This window comes from Panthera leo, chromosome A2, assembly GCF_018350215.1.
Source record: "Panthera leo isolate Ple1 chromosome A2, P.leo_Ple1_pat1.1, whole genome shotgun sequence".
Lineage (NCBI taxonomy): Eukaryota > Metazoa > Chordata > Mammalia > Carnivora > Felidae > Panthera > Panthera leo.
Window position 1 is genome coordinate 110149151 of NC_056680.1, and position 18282 is coordinate 110167432.

Consider the following 18282-nt stretch of genomic DNA (forward strand, 5'->3'; position numbering starts at 1 on the left):
AGGGACAGAAGGAGAGGGAAACAGGATTGAAAGCAGGCTCTAGGCTCTGAGCTGTCAGCACAGAATCTGATGTGGGGCTTGAACTCACATCCTAGGAGATCATAACCTAAGCCAAAGTCCGCACTCCACCGACTGAGCCACCCAGGTGACCCTCCCCCTAGTGTGAAATTTTTAATGATGTAATTGAATTGCTAATCATCATTAGAAGTCAAAGCAAATCTATATTTTTCAGAGTTTATATAATAATTGACTTATTAAATTTGGAAAGCTTTGTCATATCTTACTATTATTTGAATCAACCATTTATGAAAGCCGTCATTCCTGCTTACTATAACTATACAATGTAAATATTATTAATCATACTAAATAACTTACCTACCCATTGCTTGATACTTTAATGACATTTACATGGGAAATTTGTGTGTCATAAGGATTATTTGTCTCATACAATTATGGTGTAAGTACTTAATTGCTTAGCAGAAATATCCCTGGAATGGGTATATACAGTATTTATATTGTTACATCTACAAAATGGGGCAAGGTAGAAATGTAAGTGGAAAACCTGTCAGAATGATTTGTCTTTATACTCATCAGGTTGAATATTTTATTTTCACTGAAGGTATTTTGAGAAGTTTAACCATAAAAAAAAAAAAAGTCATGGTTTACACTATTTGTTCTTTTGTTTTCTTGAGACATTTAAAGTATTCAGGAATGCATTGAACAATTTCTGTTGCTAAGGTATGGTACATTCATGAAACAATGACTTGTGGGCATTTTTTAAAAACCAAGATTCTTTATGCTAGTATCAAAAGAAGATTGATGTTGGGCACCTAGGTAGTTCGGTCGATTAAGCACCCAATTTTGGCTCAGGTCATGATCTTGTGTTTTGTGAGTTTGAGCCCCGCATCAGGCTCTCTGCTGTCAGCATGGAGCCTTCTTTGGATCCTCTGTACCTCTTTCTGTCCCTCCCCCTGCTTGTGCCCATGTGTGGGTGCTCTCCCTCTCAAAAATGAACATTTTAAAAAAAAGAGGATTGTTGCTTTTGCCAGGTATCTTTTGTTTATTTACTGAAAGATAAAAATGGTTTCTAAAGCAAAATTTTCCCCATAAATAAAAAAAGGCAAACAAAAAAGTAAGAGGGTATTGGCAATTTTCTTCTGGGATCATTTTAAAATTTTTTTTTTTTCAACGTTTTTTATTTATTTTTGGGACAGAGAGAGACAGAGCATGAACGGGGGAGGGGCAGAGAGAGAGGGAGACACAGAATCGGAAACAGGCTCCAGGCTCTGAGCCATCAGCCCAGAGCCTGACGCGGGGCTCGAACTCACAGACCGCGAGATCGTGACCTGGCTGAAGTCGGTCGCTTAACCGACTGCGCCACCCAGGCGCCCCTTCTGGGATCATTTTAAATTTGAATCTTGCCACAGATTTTTCTGTTAAAAAAAAGACTATGATTAATGAAAACAAAACACACTGCAGGTTTTTTATGATTTTTGAAGGAATATACCAATCACTGCCTAATTAATAGAAGGGCAAATCTCTAGTTGTAACACTATCTGAATGATACACAGGAATTTTCCTGAGTGTCTTCAGGCATTTTTGTTGTGAGATAATCTGGCCTTGACCTCTGCCCCCTGCCCAATGGCATTATTCTTTAAATTGTTTCTCTGTTATAGTATGTATAGGATAGCATTGATGCACACTGAATAATTTCTATTTTAATTAGAATTGTTCTAATACCTATGTTTTTCATATTCATTCTATCAAAACCACATGAGCAGAAAATTTAAGAAATTTCTTTCTTCATTCAGTACTTATTTGAATGAAATACCAATTTATTATGCATTTATCCATTTAGCAACTCATTGAATTCTTGCTTTGTGCCAGACACTATTTTAATCACTAAGAAAATAACATTCAGAGTCCTCATGGAGCTTAAAGTATGGGGAGCAAGGGAGTGAATTATTCAGTAAACGGTAATACGATGTGTTATGTACTAGGATAGGGAACATGAGGAAGAAAATTGTTTTCATTGAGGAAGTAAAACTTGAGACTTGTTTGGTTACCTCCTTGGGTTCTTCTGTCCTTTTTTATCTCTTTCTTTCTTTCTTTCTTTCTTTCTTTCTTTCTTTCTTTCTTTCTTTCCCTTTGTAATATACTCTGTGATAAATATCTTATGCATTCCTATGACTGGACATCAGCCAACACTTTTTTTAAAAACCCAGATAAATCATGAGATGATATCTTAAATATGTCAAAGTTCACTGTAGATATAAGTATTTATTATATATTTATTACTATGATACTTAGGCATTTTGACATGAGTGCTATTTTATCATAATAAAAATATATCTAAGACAAGATTAGTAAAAGGGAGGCCAAGCAGATGTCCTGCGTTACCCTTATTAAAACAGGTAGAAATTATGTCTGACAAGCAAGGCATGAATATAATTTTGCTCAAATGCTTGAACGGAGCAAATGGGGAGTTTTCATTAATTTTAGAAGAGAATTTGACCATTTATTTGAGTAATATCTGTTGTATTCTTTTTCCTGATATAATTTTCTAACAGAAATGTTACATATTCTTCATAACCCCTCATGATTCATACCTACTCCTTGTTCCCAATCATGCATCCACAGCAACCCAGGGGACTATAGTCTGTCATGCCTGTGCTCACACACAAACATAGTGTGCATATATGTGTGTTATTTTGTTCTTACAAAATATCCCCGAAGGTAGTTCTAAAATAAAACTATTTTGTGCACTGTTGAGCAAAGCGTATGTTTTCCCAAGGAAATTTATTTGAAGAACAACTGTAAAGATGTTACATTCCAGAAAGTTTATATTTTTAAGTCTCATGTCCTATTATCATGTCCTAAATCAAGGGAACACTTTGTGTTAGCTTTATTTTAATAAAGGTGATTATATCCATGGCTTCTTGTGGGAAGGTTAAAATTTTAAGTATAATTAGATGAGGATGATGTACCCATCTTTGCTTTTTGATGCACCTATTACTCCTGGTATATCTTTCATGCACTGTGGCTCTTCCTAGCACCTTCTCCATAGGTACCTTAGGGATACGGTCTTTCACGTAATACTGGCTCCCTTTTATAAGTAGGACCCACTGTAGGCTGGGACACAATGCTAACCTTCTTATGTACATTATTTTCTCAGACTTAACAACTCATTCTTTTTAATATCAAGAAAGTTAATTTTAAAGGGCTTAAGTAAGTTGACCCAGGGGACAGGCTAGAAGTTGACAGAACTAGACTTCTGACATAGGTTGTATGACACAAAAACCTGTCCTGAACCTAAATGTGTACTTACGATTTTAGTGTTGTTTTCTTCACCAAGCAGAAGAAAAGATTTCCTTTAAAAATTTTTTTTATTTACTCTTTTTTACTTCTTTTTTTAATTTTTATTTTTAGCGAGCACGCGAGCAGTGGAGAGGGGCAGACAGAGAGAGAGAGAGAATCTTAAGCAGGCTCCAAACTCAGCACAGTGCCCAATGTGGGGCTTGATCTCATGACCCTGGGATCATGACCTGAACTGAAATCGAGAGTCAGACACTCAACTGACTGAGCCACCCAGGCATCCCTCTTTTTTTAACAAAAATTTTTGTTTTAAGTAGGCTCCACACCCAACATGGGGCTTGAACTGGTGACTCCGTTATCAAGGGTCACGTGCTCTACTGACTGAGCCAGTCACGTTCTCCAAGACAAGTTTTTCCTAATTTTATTTTTGCAAAAAAGTAGAGAACTTACAATTGAAGAGAAGGCAAACAAGCAAGCAAACAACAACAACAAAAAAAAGGCGATCTTATTTTATGTATTTATTTATTTTTGGTATTGGTTTGGATTTGCTGAAATGAAGAAATTTGTTTTCCTGACCTTACTTCCCAACTTTTCATACATTGTCCTCCCTCCAGTGACTAATTTGGAAGTTGATTTACATGGTGGGACATATTAAAGCTTCCCAACAGTGCTGTGAGTGCAGTACAGCCCGACCATGTTTCATGCCTTTCTTGCATGCTGTAAAATCGTCATTTCTTTAGATTGAGCAAACATCTTCTCATAAGAGTTCTGAGCTGGCCTGATGCTGAAAGTCTACTGACTTCATCAAGTTCAACTGAAATGCAAATTTGGCATCTCCTCTCTGGGTGGTTGGAAAATGCCTTGTTTTATGTTTTGAAAAATGGATGAGTAGAAACTTGAACTGGGCTTTCATTTAGGAAAGTAGGCATTACCGTTGTCAGGTTTAATTTCTCTCTATCCATTTGACAGTATGTTTCCATGCAGAGCCTTTAATCAACAATTTAGGATTACATTTTGCCCATTAGATGGATAGTATGTCCAAAAACTTTAGCAAGCACTGAAAGGCAGTCTTAATTTTATAACAGTAAAAAGCCTCCTAGATTATTTATCTATCTATAGAGGTTTATAAAAGAAACTTTGACTTTGCCCTTAAATAGATGCTATTTCGACATGATTAGCCCAGTGTAAATAGATTCGTGTAGGTATGTACTGAGCTTCAAAAAAACCACTTACTGCAATACTGGCTTACATCATCGTAGAGAATTCATATAGAACCATTTCACTACATAATTACAAGTTGATGGTTTATAATATACAGAAAATGGCTTGTTGCTTTATTATTAGATGTGATGAAATCCGGTGTTTGTAAAAGAAACTAAATGACCATTTCAGTGGATTAATGTGTAACTTTCGTAAACGTTCCCAGTGCTGCTTTCATAACTTGAAGACCAAGGGAAGGACCTCGACCTTTCCTTTTCACTCTGCACTGTTAATCTAGTCAGAGACGCTTTTACTGAATGAGAAAAACAATAGTTGGACATGACTATGAGGTAAGAAAATAGGGGAAAGAAAAATATCTGGGGAATTAAACCATGTGAGTGGTTTGACTGATGTTGATTCCAGGCTGTTCAAAGAGAGAGGAAAGCTAAATAATTTGGTTGTTTCTCAACCTTGACAAATAGTTTCATTTGACAGGATGAAATAATTAAGTCTTACTAAGGAATTTTTAATATAGCTAAGTGATTTGTGGACATGAAAACCACCAGTATGTAGCAGTCCCTTTGTTATAGATTTTGGCTGCTTATAAAGTCCTGATTTTAGTTTTCTTCCCCTGTATCTTTCCGCCCTGTCTCTAAATACTTACGAAATCTCAGGGATTATAGTGACCCTGAAATGTCATATGATCTAGAGTATTCCCATTCCTTCAGGCAGAATTGCATCCAGGGCTAAGCTCCCATATCCAAAATGCACCATTACTCTCTTGCTATCGACTGAGTTGTATCACCCAGCAATAAAAACTCACTTCTAAAAATAATTTTCTGGCATGGAGTCATTGATGGTGTTCCACAATGATTTATTAGCAACCACTATGCTTCTGCATACTGAAAATGAAAATAAAGAAGGCCTGTTCTTTCCCTTGAATGGTTCATAGGCCTGCAAACAGATCATTCCAGTCCAAGATAGTTCTATATAATGCGTAGCTCATATGAATTGCAAAATCTAGAATGCTTGGTAACATTTCCAAGAGAAGTTTCTGATGTCTTGCAGAATTATTTGTTAGTTTTGCAACTTTGGACAAAGTGTTGAGCCTCCTTGTCCAATAATTCTCTAATCTGCATGTTTTAGAGGTTTATAGTGCAGATCCCATGAAAGGATGTACTGAAAGTGCTTTGTAAACATGGTGAGCACGACTGAAATCTTAATGCAGTATTTATATTCTTATTTAGCACTCATAGTTCTTTTTGTTATTATTCTGTTAATGAAAACGGTTATCTGGAAGTGCTAAAATATCTCCAAGACACGCATTTCCTACTTGCCTCAATCTTGAATCAAGCTACTTTGTTGTAAACCAAACCACTAAATTTTGTTCCCGCTTGAGTCTTTGTAGTCATCATGAAGCGGAACTTTGATTTCTGTTTGGAACACCATATATGTTAATTATTGAATTATTTATTGAGGTATAATTTACACAGCAAAATATATTCCTTTTGCTGTATAATTCGGTGAGTTTTGACAAATGCATATCGTCATATAATTACCACAATCAAGATAGAGAGCAGTTACCTCAACTTCCAAACTTTCTTTGTCTTGCTCCTTTGTCGTCAATTCCTACCCCTACCTCCAGCCCCAGGCAAAGTAGTTGAATTTTTGACCGTGTGGGAAACATAAAACAAATAACAAGTATGAAGGATGGTATATTTTGAGAGCAAGCAGACATCAGCTCTAAATGATCTAAACCATAGAATGTTTAAGGAAGAAGGGCCATAAGGGATTATTTTCAGAGGTCATAGGTGGACACTCTGTGGACTGCTGTCGTTGGACAGCTTGGTATCTTAAGCATTTCAATTTTTTGTCAATCTTTAAAAATAGAAAGATTTCAAATGCAAATCTGATTTCTGGCATTGTCTGAAAAATTGAAAATCTGGCTGCACTGGGGCCCACATTTCCATGTGGCAATTGTTTTCTGTGGTTTATTCTTGGTATCCATTTTAAATAGGGCTTGTACTGCTATCCAGATGACCAAAGCAAGGGTTGGCAAATGGGGAGAAAGGGAAATGTTTATCAGTCAGTTGATCTGAAGATCATTGGCTTTGAGATCTTGTCTATTCTGAGACACAGTCCAAAATTGCCAAGGGTGCCTTTCCTTAACTGTGCCTCTATTCATTGCCCTTAAAAAGCAAAGAAAGAGAACTTTGAAAGAACGTGTACTATCAACTAAAGATTGGAAAGGGGACTTTTAGGGGAAAATCCTATTATGTAATATAAAAATGCATAAAATGGCATAGTGATGTAAAAGAAGGAAAAATAGGTCATTTGTGTTCTAGTTGTCTTGTAACACTCTCTTGCTAAACTTTCTGTGTTCTAAAAGTTAGATCTTTCTGTTTCTACTTTTGCCTGCCTACATCCAATATTCTATAGTAACCAGAGTGATCATTTACAAATGCAAATCAAATCATGTTAAGGGCTTGCTTAAAATTGCCCAGTTGCTCCTTACTGTTCATGAGATAAAATCCAAACATCTTTTTGTGGCCTGCAAGGCTGTTGTGATCTGGCTCTTGCCCCTGTCACTGACCTCATCTCCTACTCCCTTCCCTTACTTGCTGAGCCTCAGCCATGTTGGCCTCCTTTTCAGTCTGTTGGGAATGCCGTTCCATCTCCAGGAGTTGTGTTATCCACTGTACTGTATGGTAGGTTCAACTTCCAGATCTTCTCATGACTTGACCGTGGTGTTGGAGCCCCTCTTAGCTTAAACCTCACATCTTCTGAGGGCCTTTCCTGCCCATACAAATGAGACACAGACGCTCACCCCTTCCCCCATCATTCCTTACCACATTAAGTTCCAGTCTTCAATTGCTTACTTTCTGTTTCCTTTTCTGAGAGCTCACCTGACTGCTCTTCTCAGGATGTGGCATATAGTAAGTGTTCAACAAAAATTGTCAAATGAATAAAGAGTGGGTGGGTAACTTTCTCAAACTCACTGGAAGGAGGAAATTTTCAGTATCCTTTCCAGTTCCGAGGGTTAACACTTACTTAAGTTATTGAAATATTAGGATGTTTTGAAGCCAGAAAAGGGGTATTTTAATTGCATGCATTGATTTAGACAACCATTTGAAGTTATAAAGATAAACACGTGTTTATTAAGTATTCACTTAATCCCTGGATTAGTTTTATATCTCTTCAATATTGGGAAGAAGGAATATTTTTCAGTTTAGACTTAATTTATGTGAATAATGAACCAATATTTAGAAAATATTTTTCTCTTGTCATTTAGTTTTGGTTCCTCTGGTTATTTCCCTAAAATGCACAGAAGTGAAATGACATGGAGTATTTTGGCTTGAGGTAGAGTTCTTCTCTAAGTAGACCTCTTGATTTGAAAACCCTCCAAACGCTGCATGCTGTTTTTGAGAACAGTTGGTACGTACCTAATCTATTTGTGATTTGAGACAGAATTTTATCATTGTTTTACAATCTAGTTTCCTTGGAGCTTAAGGGAAAGGTTTTGTGTTCCAAAAGAAGAGTTTTGCATTTATTTAAAAGAAAAAACAAGAACAAAAACAAAAACAAAAACTTGTGTCATTGCCATTCCCCAAGTAAAATCTGTCTTACAATCTGAGGCAGAATAAGAAAGTGATGAGTTGGGTTGAAGGTCATTTTGCGTAGTTTAATAATCACATTCAAACACTTGTGCTTAATGGGTTGTTGACAATTTCAGAAAACCAGATGTCCATCAGAAACAGATTTACTCCTTTTACACTCTTGTTCTTAGTTGCCATCCCAAAACTGAAGATATTTGTGGGGACATAAAAGATCTCTGTGGGAAAAATTTTAAATATGGAATTGAAAGATACTTTATTTGACAGCACTTATGTTGACTTTTAGGCTTGTCTCAGTGTAACTTACACAGAGATGAGCTGAATGTGCTCATGTGTAAAGGTTAGCAGCACAGCCTTTAAATATTATTTCATTAATTTTACATCATTTGCCAATAGACTAGATGATATTTAACATGGAATATAGAACATTGAAGTTTAGAGACTTGCTGTAATTATGATCCTAGCAGGGATTGATAAGAATGGAATTGCAAACTTAAGGTGTTAGAAATTTAGATAAATTATCATACCTAGTCCTTGGAATATCAGCATGAGTATGTATGAGTGTGTGTTACAAACCCAGAATGGTCATAGATTGCCTGCAACATTCTTAGTGTTCGGTACGATGGCTGTGCAATAGCATAGAGAATACAGGGAAACACTGACAGATGAGGAAGAACACAGATAAAAGGAGAAGGAGAAGCACAGCCATCATCTTCCTCTCTGCTGGGTTCCCCACCAAAGTACCTCACCTGGTGTCAGACGAATGACACACAGTGTGTTTTACAGATGGGCCCTCAGCCGAGATTCGCACAGGTCTGTGCATTTATCTGTCACACAGATGTTTTGTCTTGTGTTTTGTAGCCAGCAAGGCAACAGCTCAACTTTGCTGGGGGATCACCTCCAGATGTTCAACCAAAGAGAGACTCTGCTACCCCACTGAGAGTGAGCAGACAGTTCCTCCCTGCATCTGGGGCCACTCAGCGACAGTACAAATTAGAAAAGGGTTAGCCCCTACCATCGTTGTAATGGTCACATTTGAAGTTCAAAAACACATACAACACAACATAATCTGAGTACTGAATGTCTTCATACATAGTCAGAAACTTACAAACAATGTCAAGTAATTTTTTATTTTAAAAATTTATAATAAGTTAAACCTGGCAGGCAAGTTTTCTGTGACTTTGGTTTGTAGATTTTTCTTGTTGATGTTAATTGCTAATTTTTCCACTCTGGCAAATTTGACTGCTTAAACAAAAACAGCTTTAGTCAAATACCTGGAAGAAGAAGTTAGGTTAACTCCTTCTATGCATTTGTATTTTGCAAAGCTGGTTCCAGGAGATCCCATTTATCACTCTTGTATTTCGTGAAACTTCGCAAAGAGCACATTCTGTTTCAGAGATGGTGAAAAAATGGCAGTTATTGTTCATGTAGACCTTGGCATTTGCTTCATAACCTGGGAAGAAAAGTGTCAAAGCACTGTTACTAAGCATCAGTTACACTTTCAGGTATTTATTTTTAAAAAATGATGAGTGAGAGAGACGAGAATAAATCCTAGATTTTTGACTCATGCAATTGAGTATTGCTGTTCACTCAGATGAGACAATTAAGTGAGCAAAACATTTTGAGTGGGAGGAGAATAAAGGTTTTCTTTGAGCTATTTAAAGTTTATGATACCTGTTTGATATTCTAGATCTAAGGAAAGATGTTGAAGCAGCTGAATATGAAGTTTGGAGCTCAGGAAGACAATGGAATTGTTTATATTAATTCAGTTGTTACCAGAATGTAGCTGTTTCAGAGGAGAAAGCAGATTGGAAGTGTATCGAAAATTCTAGGTTTCTATTTTTTTTTTTTTTTTTTTGGAGATGGCTCAGGTTCTCCGGACATGAAATTCCTTCTTTATAAAATAAAGGTTTGAAGAGCATTATTACCAATGACTACATTTTATATGTATATGATCTCCACTCATAAGTTACTGTTTTATGTCAAGAAACATTTCTTTTACAAACCATCAAGGAATTCTGCCCTTGGAAGATCATTTTGCTATTTGGCCTTTTTGCCCCATCATCATAGCATTATTCATTCTGGCATTTTTCTCCCTCAGGTTTCCTTTAGTACATCACAACTATAGATGAAGCCAAAGGAACTCACTAGAACAAATGGCATTGTTTCTTTATTGCACACTGAGAATTGTTACATACATATCTTTGTCAGTGAGGTTGTAAATACTGACCCAGTGTGATCTGTGGACTAAATGATGGTATGTCCATGACCTCAAAAATACATTAACAGGTCAGATTTCAGGTTTTTTGTTAAAACATACATATGGCATGTTCTGTGAACACTCAGCATTTGGTCAGTATTAGAGGTTTTCTTTGACAATCTTGCTATCTATGGAAAACTATATTCTGGGAAATTAACACACAGTTTGTCTCGTCTTTGGCTGAACTAACAGTAGTAATATGAGTCTCTTACTTTCAAAGATGCTATGATTGTGTCCTGGTGCCCTTTTTGAAATGCGTTACCTTACTGACACATTAATACCCTATTTAAAATGCCACTGGATTCAGAATTAATGCAGTCACTATTTACTTTAACAAGAGAGATTTTGGTCATATAGTGTGGTTGAAAGCCTTGTTGGCATGAATTCTAAAGAGAATGGGAAAATAGAAATGAAGACGGTGAAAAGAAATAAGGAGTTTTGTTGTGAAGGGAGTTAAATAATGGGGTTGGTTGAGGGGAGCAAGGGAGGTTTTATTTAAGATGGATTATCATTTTGAAAATGTGCAAATAAGAATATTCCAGCAGAGAGGGGAAATGTGTGTTGGAGGACAGAATGGATAATTGCAGGAGTAGATAGGATCCAGGTCATAAGCCAAGGGATTGACTGAGAATAACAGCAAAGACATTGCTTTCCAAAGAACAGGAGCAGGAAGGGTGAATAGGAGAGCTTGCTAAATGTGATGGTAGCCGGATGTTGAGTTTCCCTTTGGAGGCTTCTGTTTCCTCAGTGAAATAAGAAGCAAAGCAGGCAGTGAATAAAAGGTCTGAATATTAGAGGTTGGAGGGGAGAGGCAGTAGTTTGAAATTGTCAAGGAAAGAGTGGGAATGAATTAACTAAAGAAATGTAGTAGGACTGTCAGGCAGCACAGAGGACCCTTTTGATGGTTTTGCTCATGAATTTGAAGAGAAACATTCAACATGGTTGTAATTTGTTTGTTTGTTTCCTAGCTTATTCAGCTGCTTGGGTTTGGCAGAGATTCAGTATTAATCAAGGTTAGAAGTCTTACTTTTCCAGTAAAACCCATGTTGAAAAGGGCAAGAGAGTTGAAGACAGTATAAGGGAGTCATTTTTATTGATGGAGAATGGAGCTTAGTCCAGCAAGGAGGGAAGGGGCGGGGGATAAGAGAGGGTGGGCAGCAAGAATGTGGTAGGCTCAATTGCTTAGAGCACCCTCCAGAGCTGAGGAGAGGTTAGGGTCAGAATATTCTGAGAATGATCCAGAAGGGAATGATGTTCGAAACTGAGATTTAGGAAAGTGCACAGCTACCAATAAACACCAGGGTGACTCAGTCAGTTAAACATTCAACTTTTGATTTTGCCTCAGGTCATGATTTCACGGTTTGTCTGATGGAGCCCTGCCTTAGCTCCTCACTGACAGCAAAGAGCTTGCTTGGGATTCTCTCTCTCCCTCTCTCTCTTTCTGCCTCTCCCCTGCACTCGCTCTCTCTCTCTCTCTCTCTCTCTCTCTGTCTCAAAATAAATAAATAAACATTAAAAAAATAGACCAAGGCAAGGGTATAATCACAGCTTTGGGAACTAAAGTAGAACAGAGGAAAAAGACCATTAGAGGTTAGGAGTTCAAGGTACTGAGTGGCCATGTTGGGACTGGGACTGGAAAGAAGACGAACAGCAATAGGGTCACCCTTTTACTTAACAGGTGGTATTTATAGCTTCATCTTGGTTATTAAATATGCCCCATCGTCAAACATCCAGAAGCTGTAGAAGTCGCAGCCACTACTCAGTAAGCAGGGACTTTGGACGTGGCATTTCCTGGACAGTGGTCCTGTGCTTGCTGGTGGACCTTTCATGAATGGCCCCTCAGTTTCTGTCTCATGGCCACACATCCCATATTTTTTACTCTTTCTTCCTCACAGAGGTTCTTATGCGCAGGAACTTTTGAACCCCCTCCCAGAGGTGTCTGCTTCTTTCATACATGTCCTTGGCCCACCAGCTCTGACGAGCTAGCTCCCATGGGTTTCTCCAGCTAAGCTTTGGTAATGAGAGGGAGAAGTCCTGCAGCTCACCAAGCATCCATCCAGAAGATGGAACTATAGCAGTCTGCCTGCAGATAGTCCCTCTGAGGGGCTCTTGCAGCCTCCTTCACCTGACTAATACCTTTCTTTAGATAAAATCTTCTCCCCACAACAGCCTCTATACCCTGCTCTTGTATATCTCATCTGAGATGAGTGATGGAGGTAAGCTTTGCAAGACTGAATGATGAGCTCTAGCTCTCTCTCTCTCTGTCTCTCTCTGAAGAATGGATGGATACTTGTCACCCAAAGTCCTTACCCCTGGTGTCCCAGCCCAAACTGGGACTTTTTAATGAAAACCCTGCTTATTTTCTATGGCATTATATGTTCTTTTTCTAACAGCCAATTAAATGGGATCCTAGAGTTGTATAGTCAAAGTTTAGAAATATTACATTGTCCCTTTTCTCCAAAATCTCAGCAGTATGCAAGGTCTTATGTATTTATGATATGAAGAGCTGATTAGCATTGGTACAAAAGTCCTGCACATAATTTCCTATAAAGTACTTAGAGACATTTAAAGCATGATGGGATGATTGTTCTTATGCTGACAGCCCAGGAACAATAGAAATTAGATTGTAGGCACAAAGGAAACTAATATTTAATTTGCCTTCTTCATTTTGACATACATTGTGATTGGTAGATATTCTCGTAGCTTGATTGTGTCTAACTTAAGATTGGTGATGTTTACATCTTATTTGTGGCTTATCCTAAATTGTTCTTTATGTCTCTAGAATCTTGTTCTCAACCCAACCAAATATAGTATAAGCTGTAACTCTGTCCAACAAAATCTTCCAGCATTCTCCCCATCTTCTTGTGCTCAAACCCCACCAGCCTTTCATTTGCTTTAATGCCACTAAACTCCTTTTTCCAGCACACATACTGTGCCTTGGGCCAGAAATGCTCTCTACCCTTATTTCAAACCCTCATACACATAACTGACAACTCCTTTTCTATCCTTCCTCTTTCATGTCTCAGCCTAAACATAGCACCCTCTAAGTGAAACCTCCCATAGCCATCCACAGTTGTGCTCCTGTGCCAACTAGGGTGTACTCTTAGAACGCCCTGTGCTTTTCATTTTCATTTACCATACTTGAAAATAAGAATAAACTTATTTATCTATTTGGTGCCTTTCTAACACACTAAACTATAAGCTCCATGAGGGCATGGTATCTTGAACATAGTTGGTGCTCAATCAATATTTGTTGAACAAATGAATGAAAACTCCCAGTAATTTTACCTACAGTGAAATTTAAGGATTTCATCACTGTGTGCATAGCCATCTGAGGTTGTGTGGCCTGGAGGAAAGTCTGTAAGCCTAAAGTGGGTAAGACACCGTTCAGAGTTGGAGTACTAGGTATTCTAACTCTAAGCATGTATTTAGTCTTAGAAACATAGTTAGGGGCACCTGGGTGGCTCATTTGGTTAAGTGTCCAACTCTTGATTTTGGCTCAGGTTCTCACAGTTTGTGAGTTTGAGCCCCACGTTGGGCTCTGTACTGGCAGTATGGAGCATGCTTGGGATTCTCTCTCTCTCCCTCTCTCTGCCCCTCCCCCACTTGTATGAACTCTCTCTCTCAAAATAAATACAAATAAACTTTTAAAAAAAGAAACATAGATATGTATGAGGTAAGCTGAAACTGGACATAGAAAAATCAGTATTCATGATTTTAGTGGTTATATTCTAAGTGTGCTGCTCATTAGCAATATTTGGCATGTTGTTTACATGGGCACTGATGTAACAGAAAACTCTAATCACTCTTGAAAACACAGTTAGGATCTGCAGATGATCAGTCAGTGGGGACCTTATCGATTTTAAGATGAAATCATCTTGAGTATTTTACCCCATTTATTGAGCTTTTATACTATGATATTTTGCTATTGTTTACATTAGGTATGTTGTCATTTTTTAAAATCATTGATCAATTAATTCATATACTTCTGAAGATTAAATACAATTTAATTTATAAAGTCAAGAAAAGACCTAAGTAATAATTTTCAATTACAAATAATTTCTTCTTCCCTCTTACTTAGTTATGTTCATAAAACATTTTTACTATAACTTTTTAATCCCACATCTTTTTAAAGTTTAGGATTTCAAAATCAATATTTCCATGTTTCCCCAGTATATATAAGAGGGTGTTTATCATTTGACCAGTTAGGTATGGGAAAATTAGATAGACAAGGACTTCTCATTTGTGTTTGTACTTTATAGTGGTTGACATTTGTCATAAAAATGAGACTGTGGAAGTTTTCCATTACCGTTCCATTATTTCCATTACATTTTCTCTTTGCAGAAAAATATTCTCAGGTCTATTTGGATTAAATTGTCACAGTACAAACTGTACTTATAAAAGTTTCCTGGTTCTCCCAGAGGAAGCTTATCTACCTTTTTCCCACCATTTTCTAAGTGTGTTAAAGAGTAATCCGATTCTTAAAAGCACCTAAACACCTTATTCTCTGCCTGCTACACCAATACAATATAGAAATGATGGGACTGCTTCAGATTCAGTATTATTGAGGAAGTTGCATACAAATTCGTTGTGAAATTGATGTTCAGAAATTAGGAAACAGAATGTACTGAAGTAGAGTCATTAGAAATCAAAGTGTATTTTGCTTCTCTGTTACCACCAAGGACTATTGAATTTTGAACCCCTGAACACTCTCTTCTAGCTGCTTTCGAAATCTATTGAACAACTGAAGCAACCAGGCAGTCACCTCGAGGAAGCGGAGGAAGAGCTTCAGGGGGACCAGGCGATGCAGGAAGACAGAGCGCCCTCTAGTGGCAACAGCACTAGGAGCGACAGCAGTGCTTGTGTGGATGACACACTGGGACAAGTTGGGGCTGTGAAGGTCAAGGAGGAACCAGTGGACAGTGATGAAGATGCTCAGATCCAGGAAATGGAATCTGGGGAGCAGGCTGCTTTTATGCAACAGGTAATAGGCAAAGATTTAGCTCCAGGATTTGTAATTAAAGTCATTATCTGAATATGAAATGCATTGCAGGTTTTGGTAAATGGATATTATTTCCTATCCTGTTTATATTTCTGAATGATTTGATTTTAGTGTTTAAGGATTCTACTTAATACATATATATCTATATAGAGATTTCTCTATATACTGGTTTCTATATAGATATCAAGGTTTCATTGAAACTCCACTGGTAAGGAAATACTTGTTACACTAAAATTATACTACATAAGTATACACATAATTAATAGGCTTTAAATTCATCCCAAAGCCCGCCACACCAATTACTTCTAAGGAAAACCAACTCACTGTTGTTTTTAGTTTATCTGTTGAGATCAGTGACTGCTGGATCAAGTCACCCAGTCTGATCAATGAAACATTCTATTAGTTCTTGAATTTTTTTTTTTTTTTTTTGGTATATAGAATTCAGTTTTCACATTGTTGTACATAATGTATCATACTACAGTCTTGAACACTGTTAAAGGTAGTCTGCCCCTTCCGTCCTCTCTCTTTTTTGTTAAATGTTCTGGTTACCATGCCAATAGTCCTTAGGTTATTGTATAGATTGCAATTGAAAATATTAGGAATAGAGGTGGTTTTAAATATATAGATTGCAAAGTACAGCACTATTTTAAATATTACATTATGTCTCACCTAGCACTGCTCATTTTACTTTTATCTTGTGTTATTTGATGACATTGTCTATCAAAAAAGATCAAATGAAGCCGATGCAAGTATCGGCAAGGAGTAATGTGCAGCATTATGGTCCAATCAGATACTATATTGTATCTACAATTGTAGAAAACATAGTAATGGTATGATGATTATCTGATATGAAGTCACAATTATGTTTAAAAGAAGAAGGTGTATCATATTTCATAATTATATCACTAGGATCTCTTAGGCATGATTCCATAATGACCCGGCATATACCATACCATTTTGGCAAATAAAAATTTAGGAAAGTTAGGCTTAACAACAGAATCTACTTGTATATAATGCACCTTCAGAAGGACTGTGTCCTTTGATGCTATGAAATACAAACAACTTTGAAGGCAACAGAAGACTCTGTTTATTTAAGTCAGTTCTTTGTCAGGTTCCTGCTGTTCTACAGAAAACTGATTCTATGCGGCTGAACAGGAAATGCCTTGTGGAAACAGGAAGTCCAAGTGATTCATGTAATGAGGAATGTAGGGGGGGAAAAACGGAGGATAGTGTTTTACTCTTTCTGTTTTTAAAGGGCACTCTATGAATTGATTTATTGTCTAAGAAAATAACACCACAAGTAGGGAAATTGTTAAGGAAGCTTTTCACTGGAACATTTCCTTCATACTCCCTTTTGATATGTTTACCTTGTTTTATAGGTTTACTTTTGTTAAGCTAGTTAAAGATTCTCTGTATTAAGACCCCTTTAATATGGATAATCCAAATTGACCTAGAATCTTTGTGAGGTTTTTTTCTATTAAAATATTTATATTTCTAAATCCAAGGTATTTTAAGGTGTAGTATCCTGTTTCAAAGGAGATAGAACAATTTTGCCAAATGTAGACATTGTAACAACTGTATGTTATTGGCACGTGTTGTTTACATTTTGCTGTGACATTTAAAAATATTTCTTAAAAAAAGGTCACTGCTAAAGATACATTATCCTTTTTAAAAAAGTCTCCATTCAAATTAAATTAATATAACTAGTAGTTAGAAAGTTTAAAACTTTTCCATATAACGAAAGTCCTTCTGATAATTTGACAAATAGCTATAATAGGCAACTTTTCCTATTACCAACATATTTTGGTTAGTATATTCCTTAAGATTAAAATGACTTTTTGTCAGTTGTTTTGCATTAAAAATATGGCATTCCTAAGATAAAATTGTATATTTTTTCCATCTCATAAATATTCATTTTCTTTAAAGTCTTCTTTCAATCTCATAAAAAAGGGATAGTGCATCTTTTAAAATACATTTTATTTGGGGAGGAACATGTGGCTGAGCAGACTTTTGTATAATATCACTTCAAAGATATGTAATCACAAACAAAAAAAAAAACCTATTTTTTATAATGTCATTTGAGAGAGCTAGCTTCATCAGTACAGTTGGTGGACATTAATTGTTTGAATTTGATAGTCTTTGAATTTAATCAAGAAACTACCTGGAACCAGTGAAAAAGAAAGCTGGACTTAATTCATCTTAGAATTAATTGATAAATGTCTCTTTTAAAATCTACTGTATTTATTATAATTTACACCCTTGAAGGTGATCTCTTGTTTTGTGTTGTAAATATATTGTTTGTATGTTTCCTTCTTGCCTTCTGTTATAAGTCTCTTCCTTTCTCAAATAAAGTTTTTTTTAAAAGATCCCCTTTCATACATTTGGCTTTGTGTAAACTTGATCTATTTAATCGAATTTGAAGCTCATGCACTAGGTCTCGTATACCAAAATATATTTGCCATTTGTTGTCGAAACAAGAAAATGAAGATATTTTGAGCAATTATTTCTCATGCCATTAAAAATAATAAATCCAACAATGATTTTAACCTACTTATGTCAGCCATTATCAGATAGCAAACACAGGTAAAATTTGTTGCCTCTTCATTTCCCCAGTGTGGCCTCTTTTTTCATGATATGTCATCATCTTTGATGTCACCTTCCAAATATAAAACTTTATATTGATAAATGTTAATTCCTAACTTGGCTCAACTTAAAAAATTATTTTTAAAAAGGTTAACATAATTCCTTCAGTGTAACAAGCACTCAGTAAATAATAAAATAAATAATGTTCCATGTATCATAATAATTTTATCTATTACAGTGACAGCCTGACCTACAAGTATAAAGTAACAGTCCATAAATTTAAAGAGAAAAAAACAATTAAATGACTT

At 36.4% G+C, this 18282-nt stretch overlaps 1 protein-coding gene across 4 annotated transcripts in view; it reads left to right on the forward strand.

Annotated features, from left to right (window-relative positions):
• HDAC9 (histone deacetylase 9) overlaps positions 1-18282 on the forward strand; it is a 957815-nt gene that overhangs the window by 581578 nt on the left and 357955 nt on the right. For 2 of the 4 annotated variants that reach the window (XM_042919682.1, XM_042919691.1), the window contains exon 14: positions 15110-15373. In XM_042919682.1, the coding sequence (XP_042775616.1) occupies positions 15110-15373 (264 nt within the window). Of the gene's footprint in view, positions 1-15109; positions 17741-18282 lie in introns of those variants that run through there. The other 2 variants (XM_042919700.1, XM_042919708.1) reach the window with 2 other exon arrangements.